The sequence below is a fragment of the Equus asinus genome, chromosome 9, assembly GCF_041296235.1.
Source record: "Equus asinus isolate D_3611 breed Donkey chromosome 9, EquAss-T2T_v2, whole genome shotgun sequence".
Taxonomy (NCBI): domain Eukaryota; kingdom Metazoa; phylum Chordata; class Mammalia; order Perissodactyla; family Equidae; genus Equus; species Equus asinus.
In genome coordinates this window covers 5,554,741-5,570,522 of record NC_091798.1, presented here as the reverse complement: position 1 = coordinate 5,570,522, position 15,782 = coordinate 5,554,741, and the positions used below count along the sequence as shown (strand labels likewise).

The 15,782-nt window shown below is 58.6% G+C and overlaps 1 protein-coding gene across 2 annotated transcripts in view; it reads right to left on the bottom strand.

The window, feature by feature from the left end:
- The window catches only part of ADAMTS2 (ADAM metallopeptidase with thrombospondin type 1 motif 2), a 216,608-nt gene extending 204,850 nt beyond the window's left edge, over nucleotides 1-11,758 (bottom strand). The window contains exons 1-2 of one of the 2 annotated variants that reach the window (XM_070516920.1): nucleotides 11,436-11,758; nucleotides 10,019-10,413 (exon numbers count right to left, since the gene is read on the bottom strand). In XM_070516920.1, the coding sequence (XP_070373021.1) occupies nucleotides 10,019-10,413; nucleotides 11,436-11,568 (528 nt within the window). In that variant the 5' untranslated portion in view covers nucleotides 11,569-11,758. The remainder of the gene's footprint in view (nucleotides 1-10,018; nucleotides 10,414-11,435) is intronic. The other variant, XM_044777535.2, reaches the window with a different exon arrangement.
- Nucleotides 11,759-15,782: the final 4,024 nt, after the last annotated feature.

Genomic DNA, 15,782 nt, shown 5'->3' with positions numbered 1-15,782 from the left:
CTAAGTAAGCAATGCAAGCGAGGCAGGAGAAATGGCCCACTGCTCGAAGTGACTAGGGGCAGGCTGGCTGGTGCGTAGACCTCATGGGACTGCAGCTAAGGCGCGTGGTGCTGTTTAATTGGGAGTGTCCTCTCTTTCTTGGTTGCCCTATCATTGATGGAACCTTAGATCCGATGACGCGCATAAACAGCCAGCATTTCCCAAACCCCGGGCCTGGGCCCAGTGCCTGTCGTGCCCCCATCCTTCCACGGCCCAGTGAGGTGGGTGTGGATAGATCTCCCTTCGCAGTCTGAAGAACTGAGGTGCAGCGGAGATGCAGCCCTTGCCCAGGCTCGTCACATGGCACAGCAGCCTCAGCACCCCCCAGGCGCAGCGTTCAGGTCTGCCTGGGAATCCCTGAAACGTACAGAGCCGGGCGCAGCAGCACCAAGCCCGCCTGGCCTCTCGGGCCTTCGTCCTGGGAGCGAGGCTTCCTCTGCCTCTGAGCAGGACCTGTGCACCCCACTCCACAGGCTCTGGAGTAGACGAGCAGCGTGATTGAAATTCATGGAGGAGCCCGCGGAGCCAGCCCTAGGCCCGGGAAGAACTTCTCCATATTAATGGCAGCACCGCAGACCCGGCGGACAGCTGACATTTAATATGAAACATCCGCAGCAGACCAAGAGGCTCCACCTGGCCCTCCCGCCCCACCCCGGAGCGCCTGCCAGCGGGGGGCGTCCAAGCAGCGCCAGATCCAGGGGGCTGCAGTCTTCCTCTCCCCTCAGTCCCTCCAGCCCGCCTCATTCCCCTCCTGCAGGAAACCCCTGTCAAGAACACACACAACACATGCACACTTACACTCGGATACACATGCTCAGATGGGAACACACACACAGCTACACACAGACACACATTTGCAAACTCATGCACATACTCACATCACACTCATGCAGATATGCATGCACGTGCACACATGCACACATTTCCACATAGACATGCGCAGGCACACAAACCAGCACCTATGTTCACATACATCCAGCAGCCTGCTGTGTTCTGGCAGCAGCACAGAACCCCCAGGCTGCCCAAGCAGGGGAGAGCAATGCAGGTAATGAAGGATGTGTCTGCTGGCCAGTACAGACCCTGCGTCCCAGGAGGGGCCCTACACACTCTTGCTCCAATGGATCCTGGAGACCAGAGTGGGGAGACCCAGGCCACAGCTCAGGCCACCACACAGCAAAGCCAGCTTCTATGCTGAGTGGACACACAGGTCATGGGGAGTGTCCCCATGGCTCAGAGCAGATGAGCCCTTCCATGACTTCTCTGCTCATGCCTGCTGTGGCATTTGTGGTCCTCACAGCAGGCCTTGGTGAGGACCCAGCCTTCCCCACCTCCCAGCTGACACTTGGCGTCACTCTTCACTCACTAAGTGCTTGGGACACAGGGGAAGAGGCAGCCGAGGCTGCGGGCTGGGGGACAGGAGGAGCCTGAAACCTGCCAATACCTGAATGTGCAACCAGTGCCAGGAATGTTACACTCCACAGCCAGTGCCAGAAATGCACATGGCCAGCGTGCAGGGCAGGGGCGGCAAGGTGACAGCAGAGGCCCAGGAAGAGCTAGCTTCTTGGGCGCAGGCTCAGAGAGGGGTGACCAACTGTGCTGGCCTTCATTAGGGCTGAGTCGGCTCCACTGCCCTCCCCTAGAGGATTCCAAGGGGAGAGGGTCCCCACAAGGAGAGCCCCAAGGATGCGCATATCTCACGGAAGCTTCGGTTTCCTCATCTGTACAACGAGGACAACAGTGGCTGGCTCACAGGACGATTGCAGGGACTGGCTACCTGTGGCAGCAGAGGCAGCCGGTGTAGATGGTGATCCCCTGACGCCTCCTCTTGAAGGACAGCACTGGCTGCTGGAGTCCTTAGGCGCAGAGCAGACCGGCCGTGGAGAGCCAGGGCCCAGCTTTCCCGGGTGGTCCCAGCAACCCTCCGCTCCCCCAGCATCATTCCAGGTCAGGGGTGGAGCACGTGACTCACGCCAGAGCCAATCAGCACAGGGCATTCCTGGGCCACAGTGATTGGCTATGGGAAAGCCCTGTGACCTAAGACCATCCAATCAGAGTGAAGCTCAGGAACGTGGCAGGAACCTCCGAAAAACAGACCGCTTCCCTTTTGCACCCAGCTGTGCTTGGGGGCCTGGGTGTGGGGGCAGCTGCAGCCGCTGGGCCCCCAGGAAGCGGAGACACACAGAAGGGATGGGGCTGAGCCGGCGGGGTTCAAGGACACCACTCCACCCAATCCCACGAGTCCTCTGATGCCTTGTGTGTGTGTGTGTGTGTGTGTGTGTGTGGTAAAGTACACACAGTATCAAATCTACCACCTTAACCATGTGTAAGTGTGCAGTTTAGTGGTATTAACAATACTCATAATGTTGTGCAACCATCACCACCATCCGTCTCCAGAACTCTTTTCTTCTTGTAAAACTGAAACTCTGTGCCCATCACACACGAACTCCCCAGCCCGGCTCCCCGCGCCCCGGGGAGCCCCACTCTGCCGCCTGTCTCTGTGATTCTGACTCCTCTAAGCGCCTTCAGATGTCTTACTTGCTGAAGCCAGATGAGTCTGGGTTTCAGACCACGGATGCGCCTACACCATTCTGAGGGGCCGCCATGAGACAGGTGGTGGGCTGCTGGCTGCTGCTCTGCCACATCGAGCACAAACTCCTGACAAGTCAGCCTCCATAGTGGCGGCCACCGGCCAGTGCACATGCCTCCCCCACCCCGGGAGAGAAGAGCCCCTGGGAATCCCCTTCCCTCCCACCAAATAACCCCAGTGAGAAGAGGTGGTGAGGCAGGCCAGGAGGCTGTGGATGCCCCCGAGGGCACGTGGGGTGGCATGAGGAAGGAGAGCTGGGCTCTTGGTAGTTCCCAGGACAGCCCTTGCCTGCAGGGGACCCTGGCCCCTCTAATGGTCATGCTGCCAGCACAGTTCCCAACACTCCCGCTTATGCCTCTGGAGGCCCCTTCAGGGGACCGAAGGGCCCACACAGGGTCTTCACACTGGGCTTGCTTGCCCACATGATGTCAACAGACTCAGAGACGCAGCTTCTCTGCAGAAACAGTGCAGAGTCCAACAGCAAGGAGCCCACACTCCCTAGGGGCAGCCGTCTATCAAGAGAGGTGAGGCACAGGCTCGCCAGGGCCCCCACCCCTCCCTCCACCAACCCTGTCCCCTTGCTTGTGTCTGGTCCCCATCAGGCCCCTAAGACACCTGGAGTTGCCCTGGAAGATCGCAGAAACAGTTGACTCCAGCCCCCACTTTCCCCGTGAACAAACTGAGGCTCTTGGCAGGAGAATTTGCCTAAGGTCACAATGTGACTTGCCGGAGCCCAGCCCAAGGTCTCCTCACCCCCACCCAACCCATCCCCATACAGGCCGAGGGGGCTTCCCTCCCTCACTTAGCTTGATTTAGACCAGGAGTTTTCAACTTGGGTTTCATGAACCCCAAGAGGGTGGGGGCAGGAAAACTGTACAAACCCTGTGTGCCCAAGAGCTTTCCTGCAGGAAAGGAGACCGAGCTCCCAGCCACTGTCCAGGGGCCTACCCCACCAAGTGTGGGCATTCTGGGGTCAGCAGCTGAGGAGAGGCGGCCCAGCGTCTCCAGGGTGAATCCCCCACCCTGCCCTGCCTGGGCTTCTGGCCCCCGCCCCCAGGCTCTCATCTCACGGCCCCCAGCAGAGCTCTGCTCAGCCAGAGCTGAGCCCTGTGGACACAGCCAGGTACAAGTTACCAAGAAGGACAGGGTGCAACACAGCCTGTGGACATCTGGGGGGCTTCCTGAATGACATGCCGGTTAGCTGAGACCTACAGAGCAAGCCAGGCAAAGACAGGGGGATAAGAGGGGTCCCCCCCAGGGCACAGCCTGCGCAAAGGCCCTGCACTGGGAGTGTCCAGTGTTGGAAGAACTAAAAGCTCGGTGTGACCAGAGTGCAGGCGTGAGGGGGACACAGTGACACACAAAGCTGGAGGCCACCGAGCCAGGTCATGAGGGACCTTGAATGTCAGTCCAGTGGGTTTGGATTTTTCTTTTCAGAGCAATAAGAACGATTGAAAGGTCTTAAGCAAAGGAGAGACATGATTTAATGTGTGGTTTATAGAAATCACTCTGGCTGCTGTGTGGGGACAGCGTTGCTGAGGAGAGACTAATTTGGAGCCTGTGGGGAAGAGAGGAAACACAGGAGCAAAGACGGGCTTGGAGTCAGGCGTGGTGGAGAGATGCGCCCCGGGATGAAGTCCAGAGAAGTCTGGGATGGTGGCTGGCTGGATGTGGGGGTCAGGGGGGGATCCTGGGACTCCCGCCCAGGTGAAGGGTGAGGTCTGGAGGAGAATGGAGAGACCAGCGTCCCATTTCAGAAGCGTGAGGTCGCCTGGGGAAGGAGTCCCGAGGTAGCTGGGAAGGCCAGTCTGGAGCCCAGGAGGAGATCTGGACTGGAAACGGGACTCTGGGTGGAGTGTGGTGGCAGCCATTTTCATCTGCCAGGCACGCTCGTCCTTCCTCCTGCTTTTAGGATAGAATCCCAATCCATTCCAGAGTTTGGGAGTCTGACTCTCACCCTCAACCCCAAAAGTGGGCAAGAGACTCGGGTCAGGCCCATATCACAGCTTTAAAGATGGGCCTGTAACCTAAGCAGGGCCCATCAGAGCCCTCCACAGGACTCTAGTAGGAACCATCCAGAAAGGAGTGCTCTCCATTTCTGAGAGATTTCCACTGCAGAAAACAAGCTGAGCCAGAAGCTGCCAGTGGCCCCCACATTGGGAGACCCATCTTGAGATAAACATAGAGAGTGGCAGAGCTGAAAATCAGAGAGCATGTTCTGACATCAGCACTGAGCCCTTGGATCCAGCCATGCCTGAAGCTGGCACTCCTCCGGACAACAAGATTACTGGGACCATGACGTCCCTTGTTTGTTTTATTCATTGTAAGCGGATTTTCTGTCCCTTAAACTGAATGAGTCTTAAACAACAAGGAGAGTAATAAGCCATGAAGGATGCTGAGACCACCTCAGGCAGCTTGCCTGAGACTGACAAGAGCAGGGGTCAAGCAGATGCCTCTGCTCCTCTGACCTGAGGAGCCCCGACATCTAAGGAACCCGGAAGTTCCTGCAGCCCCTCTTCAGTGTTCCTGAGACCCCCTCGCTGCCTTCCAGGCAGTGCCAAGACACGGTGGGAGGAAGGAAGACCCTACAAGGACAGCTGCAAGTCTCAGGCACCCCCACCCCAGCCCCACAGACCGGCCTGCTGCAGCTAGCACCTGAGCCCGCGGGGTCCAGGATGTGGCCTCAAAGGTAGCAGCCTTGCTAAGAAAAATGAAACTCATCTCAGTCCCTTGGGCCAGCAAATGACTTCTCTCTGTGGTCCTTAGTGACTTTTAATGCCCGTCAAGACTGGACAGAGTGGGTGCCTGACCAGGATAGCGGCCTAGCAGGGGAGCCCCAGCCTGCAAGTAAGCAGCCCTTGGGCCTCTCTGACACTCAGCCATACAAGGGGGGTTTACCTCACTGAGTCAGGGGGGCTCAGACCAAGCCCCCAGGGAAGGGTGTACACTGCCCCCCTCAGGCCACAGGCTGGGACCAGACCTCAGAGGCCACACCCTTCCCACTGCCCAGCCAGGGGAGGCTTCGACCACGGGCCCTGCCTGGTCAGAGGTGCCGGGCCGAGAGAGGTCACCAGAGCTGCACAGAGGGGGAGGCGGCAGTGGGGCAGGGCGCTTCGGTCCTCCTGGAGTCCCCGCTGCCCTGGCCCAGCCATGAGGACTCAGGCAGCCTGCAAGGCACTGCGGCCCAGGGCAGGTCGGCAGTGGGTCAGGAAGCCCCCAGGCCAGCAGGTCTGCTCCCAGCTCCCACTCATTCACACTGACAAAGGCTGAGATGGCCTCCAGGAGTCAGACAGAAGAGGTAGGAAATGTTTGAAAGAAATGCATTTCTTCATTTGTATTCTTTTTTTGTTGGTGTGCAGAAAAGGCAACAAAATATAGTGAGCATGGTCTTGGAATCAGACAGACATGCGTTCAAATACTGGCCGTGAGGCTGGGAGCTGGCTCACTCAGCTTTTGGAGCCTCAGTTTACTCATTTGTAGAAAGGGGATAACATCAGATATAGGCCAGAGAGGACCGCGGGGAGGAAACAAGCCCAGGTGGCACAAAGCAGGGGCACCGCCAACGGTGACTAGCTGCTGTTACTGTCAATGCCGACGGCTTCTCATTGGGATTTTAATCTGCAAATAAAAGTGATGTGAAATCATCACACCTATGCTGTGGCCTTGGAGGTACTAGAGAACTCTGTTGTAGCAACACGATGGACAAGAATCCTTGGTTAAGCATTATATTCATGAAATAGGCAAACTTTCACCTTTCCCCGGGAACATCAGGGACAACTTCTGTCTGGCGGCTGTAAGAAACCCGGCACCTCCCCTCCGCCGGCCTCTGTCGAGGAAGCGTGCAGGGCACGTCTCATGAAGCTCGTCTAAACGCAGCAGGTCTTGAGTCTGCGCCTCCACCTGCCTTTAACAGAGTTTGCACCTTGGCAGGCCCAGGGCCTCAGTCTCATATCATTTCGGGGAGAAGCACCTCTTGTACTCTTCATTATGAGATTCTGCAGATCCCCATGTCCTGGTTCTCATGGGAGCATCTGACCCCAGCTTGAGCTGAGAGATACCCAGGACTCAGCTAGAATTATCAGAAAAAGATGTCTGCCTGGCACTGCTGGGGCCCCTTGACTCACCATAAAAGGACTCCACCTGAGAATACAGGAAACAAAAACACAGGAAAACAGAGGCAAGAGACAGCAAGGGTCCTAATGAGCTGGTGGGAGCTCCTGGATCCAGCCATGCCTGAAGACTTACCATGATGCGAGCTAATAACTTCCTGTTTCTGTTTAAACTAATCCGACTTGAGTTTTCTGATCCTGACTGATGCAGTGACATAAGAATCCCCTTGTACTGCTGTCCACAGTAAGCAAAGCTACTACTGCCTTCTTTTAAATCAGAAAAACAAACTCAGGGCCAGGCAAGTAGATGAGCAAATGTGTGTCCCAGGCCAGGGGCAGGACAATGGGCCTGAAGCAGCCTGTGGCTCCTCAGAGAGGTGTGTCCCATCTAATCCCCCAGGCTTACGCTGCCTGCTGTGCTCCTGGCCCATGGTTTCTCCATGCATCTTCCAGGAAAGCTGGCTCTACATGTCGGCAAAGAAGGGGTTCCATGGTCCCATGTGGGTGGGAAGTGCTGGATTACACAGAGTTCATGAGGTTTCTTTGTTACAGAACTTCTCAGAGGTCTCCGTGGGCCCCCTTGAATCTCCCAGGCTGAAGGCAAGGCACAGCATTTCCCACACCAGTCATCCACAGAACGGCACGTGCTCACAGCAACATGTGCAAGCCTGCAGGAATGGGGCTAGAGAGCCGTGCTTCCCAAAGGGCACTGTGAGGCTCTGGAGCCTCAGCCTGGGAGCGCACCAGAACCGCAGACCCTTGGGCCCCACCCCAGACCTGCTGAATCAGAACCTGCATTTTAACAAGATCCCCAGGGGTCTGCATGCACAGCACAGCCTAACACACCTGCTCTGTGTGTTCCGCTGTCTCCGAGGGAAGAGCAGGAGCTGCAGGGGAAGGGGCGCTGTGTGGCACAGTGGCTAAGGGCCTGGCTTGCTGGGAGGATAAGACGCCTTTGTCCACATAAGGCCTATTAAGAGGGAATGCCAGGAATTAATGGCTCCTGTTACCACTCCTCAGTGTCTTCCACCTGCCCAGACTTGGGAGCACCCTGGCAGAAGGGGCTGGGCAGAATCAAGCCAGACTCCTGCCATCACGAGCTGTGTGGCCTTGGGCAAGTCCCTCAACTTCCCACAGCCTCACCAGCCCAGCTGTAAACCAAGGATGCGGCCCCCTCCCCAGCAGGGTCGCTGTGAGGACCAGAGCATGATGCGTAAAGCCCCAGGCCCTCAGTCAGCGGGCCTTTCACTGATGAAGAGAGGAACTTAAAGGGTTAAGGAGTTAACTGGTGTAAAATCAGAACAGACACACACACCGAAAAGAAAGAAAGAAAACAAGAGCTAATGGTGCCGCCCCACTGTCTCAAGGCCATTTTTCACCGAAAGCATTCAAGGCCACTCAGGCAAGCTCCAGACCCTCTTCCAGCTCTGTCTTGCACCCCTACTGGTGTGTATCCAGGATGTGTGGCATCGCACCATGCCTGTCCTGACCAAGCAGATGCACACCCGCTACCTCTCCACATGCTCTGCCCTCTGCTACAATTGACAACTTGCACTTTGCCCACTGGCAACCCACTGTTCCAGTGGCCCCCAAGGAGCACACTCTCAAAGCCCTGGCCACAGTGCCCTTCTGCACATCAGCCGCCCTGAGCATGTGAGCCCTAGGAGGGCACCAGCACAGGGGACAAACACACTAGGAGGTGCTGGCTGAAGAAATGAATCACCAAATGAACAGATGAATGAAGGATACAGTGAAAAAGGCCCCTGAAATGCTCTCCACCAGGAATTAATCAGTACACAGGAGCTGACCCACCATCTGTGTCAACACCCCCATGCACTCCACCCCTGGAGTCCCCAACACGGATTCCCTTTTATTTAGGAAATTCACCTCCAGCGTAAAGAGACACACCTATGAGACCTAGGATGTTCTCAGAGATGATGGGGCTAGAAAGGGCTGCACCATGTTAACCCAGTTCCTCCAAGGACATTTATAGTTGTTTGCAATACGCCCGGGTTCTAACTAAATCCAGCCAAAGGCAGTGATTTTCCAAAGCAACAAGTGACATTTCCTGTGTCTCCATAAAAAGAACACCCGCGGTTGTGGGGCTCTAGTGTAATTGCCGGCTCTGCAGCCGGCAGGACAAGGCTAAGGACTAAGGACGGAGAGCTCTGGGGCCAGCAGGGCTGGGAGAGCCGGCCCTCACTTGGCACAGGAGTGCCCTGAGCATCAATTAGACGGGATCCACGGTGGGCGGCTTCAGATGTCTGGCCAACACAGCCGGCCTGACCACCACACACCCAATCCAAAATAGAAAACTGCAGTGGCTTCTGCCGTGTGCCAGGCCCCCGGGTGGCCAGAGAGAGCACCGCCAATGTCAGCCTTCTCCCTGAGCATCGATCCAGCCTTCCTCAGAGGTCCCCTTATGCCAAGCCATGGTCCCTCCCGGTCCCTGGAAGCAGAACTCCCCAGGGCTCCAGTCACACTGGTGGCCCAGGCAGTCCCAGGAGGGACCCCCCCCCACCTCTCTCCTGTCCTTCAGGGGCTGCCCATGGGCACCAGAGCCTGCATTTCCAAATGCTCCCCTTGGCTCAAAATAGAGGAAACTGACTTTTCATATAACAAGCTGAAGTTCAACAGGAAACCACAGCATAAAAATCAGTAGCTCCTGGTCAGCCAAGGGGCAGAGGGATAACTGGGCATTTCAGCACAATTGCCCATTCCCTGGGCTGGCACCACTTGCACACACAGAAACAAGAAGACTGACTGCCAGCACACGTGCCCCCGACACACACATCATACATGCTAAAATGCACAGGGATACACACTCAACAGACAGTCTGACACACGAATGAGCAAAAACCTACAGATACACACATGCACGAGACATACAATGGCACATTCACATCACACAGGTGCACAGGTACCCAGATACAAGTACACACCAACATTCCAAAACACATGTGCAGATGCACACGCTCACAGAGATATACCCGCACCCGGATGCAAGAGGAGGACCCGTGCAGGCGTGTATAAGGGAGATGCACACTGGGCTACTTGTTAAGTACTTTGGAAATCCTGGCGCTCCCCCTGCATAAATCACCCCTCTCAGACCAATCAAAATAACTTGCCTTCAGCCAACCCCGTGCCCCGTGGTCCCTAGGCACAGGAGTGTGGGAAAGGTCCTCAGCGCTGGCTTTGCCCTCCCAGGGGACTCCCAGGTAACGGCTTCCGAAGCCCGGGCAAGGGCAGTGGACAGAATGCAGCGAGACAAGCGCGTACTCACCAGCCCATCGCAGTTGCTGAGCGCCACAGAGGAGGTTTCAGCCAGGCCGGCCACGTCTCCGACGTAGAGGCAAGTCCCGAGCAGGGGCTCCACGCGCGTGGCGCCAGACTCGCCCTGCCACTCCACCGTGGCCCCGGGCGCCACAAGGCGGGCGTTGGGCCGCAGCCGCAGGTGCAGGTCTCGGCCGAAGACCGTGACATTGTAGAACAGGCGGCCGCCAGGGTCCTCCTCGCTGCCTCCAGGGAAGCCCGGGGTCTGGACGGGGGCGGCCCTGCGGGCCCGTACCCCTGCCTGGGCCGTTGCCGCTGACACCACGTGGGACACCAAGCGGCCCTGGGCGTCAGTGCGCACCGGCACCGCCAGGATGCGCTCCGCTCTGTGCCCCAGGGGCCCGCCTGCAATGGGAAGGGGCGTTAGGCCCGCAAGACCTCGGAGCCCAGAGTTCCGCCGCCAAGCCCCGCATCCCCCCAGCCCCATCCCCAGCCCCCCACTGAGAAGAGAAGGGCATTCTGCCAGGCAACCCCCAGAAACTAGCCAGCACCTCCCCGGCCTCCTTCCAACCGGGAAGGGGCATTCACAGGGCCAGCACTCGGGAGCCCCGCCGCCCCTAAGCCGTCCCTCTGTGGGACCCTCCCAGCCAAGAGCTCTGCCCCCTGCCCCGTTCCGGGTTGGGGCTCTGCGGGCTCCTCACAGTTCCCCAGAGGATGGCCCCGTCAGAGCGTCCCCTGCCCCTTGAACCTACCGTCCTTGGCAGGACATGGGACTGCTCCGAAGCCATTCCCGGTTGGCTCCCTACCCGTGCGCCGCTACTCCTCGGCGTCCCCCCACCCCCGCCCGAGCGCCCTCACCACTCGCCTCCGGAGCGCCGAAGACTCGGTCCCTCCGGGCACGGGCGGCCTCTCCTCCGCGTCCTGCTCCCGGTTAGCCCACTGCCAGCCCCCCTTCCCGCGCGCCCGAGGGCAGGGAGGGGTGGAGCAGGGTCCCTCGGATCTTTAGGGATCCCCTCCGAGGCGCCCCAGCCAATCCTCAGGGCCCAAGGCGGCGCGCTCGGCACCCGGCTCTTCCCGAGCCTCCCCAGACGCGAGCCTGGGCGCCGCCTCGCCCTGGCTCCCCCGGACCCGCTGGGGCTGGCGCTGCGCTCTCCGCCGCGGGGCTGTCCCGGCCCTTGGTCTCCTCGCTCGGCGTCCCAGGAGCCGCGAGTGGTCCGAGGGTCCCCCAGACCCAAGGCGCCTGGGTGCGCCGCGGGGCGCCCCCTGCGCGACCAACCCGGCCCCGAAGTTGGCCAACTTGGCCCCGGGCGGGGCGCACGGAGTTTGCCCAAGTCCGGCTGGACCACGCCTGGGGAGGGGGCGGCGGGGCACGCGGGGCGGGGCCCGGCCGAGAGGGTCGCGGGCGCCGGGGGCCCGGCCGCACCTACCTGGGGGGTCGGCGGTGGCGGCGAGCCGGGCGTCCGCGGGCGGCGGCGGCAGCAGGAGCGGCGGCAGCAGCAGCAGCAGCAGCAGCAGCGCAGGGCAGAGCAGGCGGCGAGCGGCTCCCGCCGGCGGATCCATGGCAGCCGGACCGCAGCCGGGGCCCCGCACTCGCAGCCGGCGCGAAAGTTCCCCGCGCGCCGCCCAGCCCACATCTGGGGGCAGCTGGAGCCGCCCGCAGCTGCAGCACCGCAGGGCGCGGGGCGGAGGAGGCGAGGCGCGGAGGGGAGGGCGGGGGAGCGCGGAGGGGAGGCGGGGAGAGGGAAGGAGCGAGCGAGCGAGGGAGCGGGAGGGAGGGAGAAGACGAGCGAGGGGGAGGGCGGGGACGGCGGGCGCCTCAGCCTGCGGTGACCCGGCGCTTCTTGGCGCGGCGGCGGCCGCCGCCGCCGCCCGCTCCCCTCCTTGCGCCGCCGCCGCCGCGGATCCCGGCTCGCAGCGAAGCAGAGACACCCCGAGGCGACGGCAGAGAAGCGCCGCGGGCCGGGCCAGGGGAGCCCCACCGCCGGCCACTCTCGGCGCGCCCCGCGTCCTCATGGCACACAACCTGGGAGGAGCAGACCCACGCAAAGAGTCCTCGGGGTGCTCAGGTCCGACCCGTCAGCCCTGCGGCACAAGGGGCCGCCTCACCCTCCGTGCGCCCTGGGGCTGACCCGGAGAGGGTTTTGTAGGAGGGTGCATGCGCTGCAGGGGCTACCCCAAAGATCAACTCTTGCCCTGGCCGAGAGGCAAGGCTCCCTCAGCCCCCAACTCCTCTCTGCCTAAAGACCTTGTTCCCCTCCGACCGCCTCCCCACCCCTCCGTTGCAGCCTCTGAGCACTGCCTCCCCCACCTAGACCTGGGCACCCTCCTGGAGCTGAAGTAAGGTTGCTCCCCTCACCTGTCCTGACTCCCAGTGGTGCTCTAGCCTCCTGGCCTTTGCCTTCCCCCAGGCCCACCTGAAACAGCCGCTCTGCACCCTGCCCACTTTTTCCAACTCAGCAGCCAAGGCATCCGTCTCCAGCCTGGAGCAAGTTGCCGTGGAAGCCCAACCCCAGCTAGACCGCCTCCTCCAGCGGTCCTGATCCTGCAACTGCCTGGAGCCACTGTCCCACCTGGGGTCCCTCCCACAGTGACCTGCCCTCCGCAGGCCGCCCTGGGAACCGCCTCCCAGGCATGTGTCCGTCCAAACCTCTCTCCTGTGTGACCCCAGACTTTTGCCGCACCTGCCCAGAGAGTGACCACTGTCCCTTTGGATCTTCTTCTTCACCCTGCCCCAGGGCTGTGTGGCCAGGGTTTGGGACTGGCCTTGGTTGGGCAGGACCCGATGCCCCAGGCCCCTCCCTGCCAATTAGGAGGGCCCAAGCTTATGGGGAAACACATGACTTGCACAATTAGCTCTAACTGTGATTTCTTATCCTCGGTTCTGTCATTTTCAGGACCAGGGTGTGAGGGCACTAGAGCTTGATGGCCATCTTCACCTGGAAGCTTCCCTCTGTGTCACCTGAGGATGCCCAAACCAAGATCTGGCCCCCAGGCATGGTGAACATTTGTTGTCAACTTTAAAAATGGTGAAATTTCACGTAAGAATTTAGATTTCTGACTTTTCTTGAGAAATTGGAAGGTGTAGCCACACTGGGCCTGCATTTCTGCTTATCAACCACTAAATAGGGCACATGCCTTGCAGTTTGCTATAGGTCCCTTTCCTCCACCCGCAACAGGCATCCCCCTCTGTGACCTCTGATGACACAGCTCATTCTAGAGAAAGGTGGATGGTGATCAGTATATGAAAAGAGAGATGACTCAGAACCAGGCATCCTGGAGGAACTCCTGTAAGTGCCATGGGTTGAATCCTGCAGCTCAGGGAGCCAAGCAGCCCAAAGTTGGGTCCAGCTAGGTGCTATCCTGGAACCCATGACCCTCTTTCACTCGTTGCTCCTCTGGTTGGCCGTGCTTTCCTCCTCCTCTAAAGATGAGTGAGACCCAACCAGCTGCCTCACCTACTTCAAGGGTCATGTTCTACGACCTCACTTCCCTGCCAGGTTTATGGTTGTTAGAAACATAATCATCCTACCACCGCCATCTTTAGTTCTTTATACAGTACTTAATCATATACTTACACTTTTAAAGGATACTTTAAATCACTACCATAAATGGAAAAGCCAATATCTCACCATAAATCAAAGACAACTGCCCAAAAAAATGAAAACGAAAAGCATGTTACCAACTCTAGATACCACTGCCTGCAAAGGGCACTGAGGCTGGAGAGGATTAGCGAGTGTTAGAAAAGTGGTGAGGCCGACGGGCGGGCAGGGCCTCTCCTCTGATGCAGCCAGAGGACAAAAGGAGAACCGGAAGGCATGACTCTCACTTTGCAAGTCAAGGATATTATCTGATGGGTCCACATGACTAGATTATCGTGCACACTTTCAAATATCAGCTCTAGGATAGTTTTTGGAAAGAGGGATTGTCTCTCTGACCCCCCTGAGTAACACCTGGAATCGGTTCCCTCCCACACCCCCCAGCCTCCTGGGGCTCCACCAGACAGAGACCCTGTGCTGAGTGGGAGGCAGACCCACGCCTGTCACCAGCCCGTCCTTTAGTCCCAGAGTAACACCCTGCAAGGCCGAGTGGCTGAATCAGACAGACATGCATCGAAATTGCCCACTGAGCCCTCCTTGTGGGGAGCGCTCCTGGACTTACCTCAGCTTCCTGATCACCTGACCTCAGCTCAAAAAAAAAAGAAAAAACAGAGGCGCTTCCTACTTCTTCAAACCTCCGTGGTTCAGATCCCTCCTCTTCATCTTCTGGAAAATGCTGCCCCATGCTTGCTGTTCCATCTGGTCCCCCTCCTTCTCTTCTACGTGAACTGTGGGGCATGGAAGTCCCCAATGGTTCTTTGTTTAAGTTAGGCTTAGGGTTTGAACCCTAACCCTAAACCCAACCCTAACCCGTACCCGAACCCCAACCCACACCCAAACCGCAACCTGAATCCAAACCCTAACTCAACCCCTAACCCTAGCCTTAGCCCCAACCAGAACCCTAACCCTAGCCCTAGCCCCAACCAGAACCCTAACCCTAGCCCTAGCCCCAACCAGAACCCTAAACCTAGCCCTAGCCCCAACCAGAACCCTAACACTAGCCCTAGCCCGAACCTGAACCCTAACCCTAGCCCCAACCAGAACCCTAACCCTAGCCCTAGCCCCAACCAGAACCCTAACCCTAGCCCTAGCCCCAACCAGAACCCTAACCCTAGCCCTAGCCCCAACCAGAACCTTAACCCTAGCCCTAGCCTGAACCTGAACACTAAATGCTAGCCCAAACCATAGACTTACTCAGTCTAGCTCCCAAATACACAAACTAAGGGCCACAGAGCCACCAGCTCAGGTAGAACACTTGTTTAGTGCATGTCATGTGTGTTCGTTTTTAGTTGAACTTGAATGTCTTTGGGTCTGGCTTGCACTCTCCTGCTTGCCTCAGTCCCATCCACTCCCTATTATCCTACATCTGCCTGCTGCTCACAATTGTTTCAGCCTGGTCTCTGAAGGACGAGAGTTGCAACCCTGATGTGGAACAGCCCTGCGTTGTGGGGGAGGCATGAGGACAATTCAGGCTGAGCTGGAGCCCTCCAACCCCCTTAAAAGCTTCCCAAGGATGTGAGGTACAGAAAGAGATGGGGACCTTTCCTGGTCATCTTGGATGTCACAAACCACCGCACAAACATCGAAGCAGGGGCGAGAAGAAAGGAGAACGTGTTTCTCTGTGCCGGCCCCAGCTCTGGGCAGGCACAGTCCCCTGCCTTATTCTGAGGAGAAGAGGCAGGGTTCTCAGCTCCGCTTCTGGCATCTAGGCCACATGTGCCAGCACAAACTTCATCAGAGCCATTCCTGTCCCCTAGTGGCCACACGGAAACTAGAAGGTCTTCTGCCCTTTGCCGAGGTCACAGTCCTTGGCAGTCCTGCCCACGCTGCAGGCTGCAAGCAGACGGAGGCAGTGCGGTTTCACTGTCCTCCCTCCAGACAAGCAATCTCCCAGGGGCTGAGGCAGGCACCTAGACTTTTCCAGTCCCCTGGGGACCTGTACGCAGAACATAACAAGCTGTGAGGGTTTGGTGACCTTGTCAAGGGGACTCTGAAGACAGTCGCTCTGTCCCCTTCTGCCGTTGGCAAACAGTGGGTGAGGTGGCCCCGCTAGATGCACTGGCAGGGCTCTGCCGGGAGTGGCCTCCGTAAGCAGTATGTCAGGACAACGCTGATGGGACAGGATGTGGTGACCGGCAGGCCTTTGGGGAGTGTGGTTCTCGCTGTTTCTTGAGCATC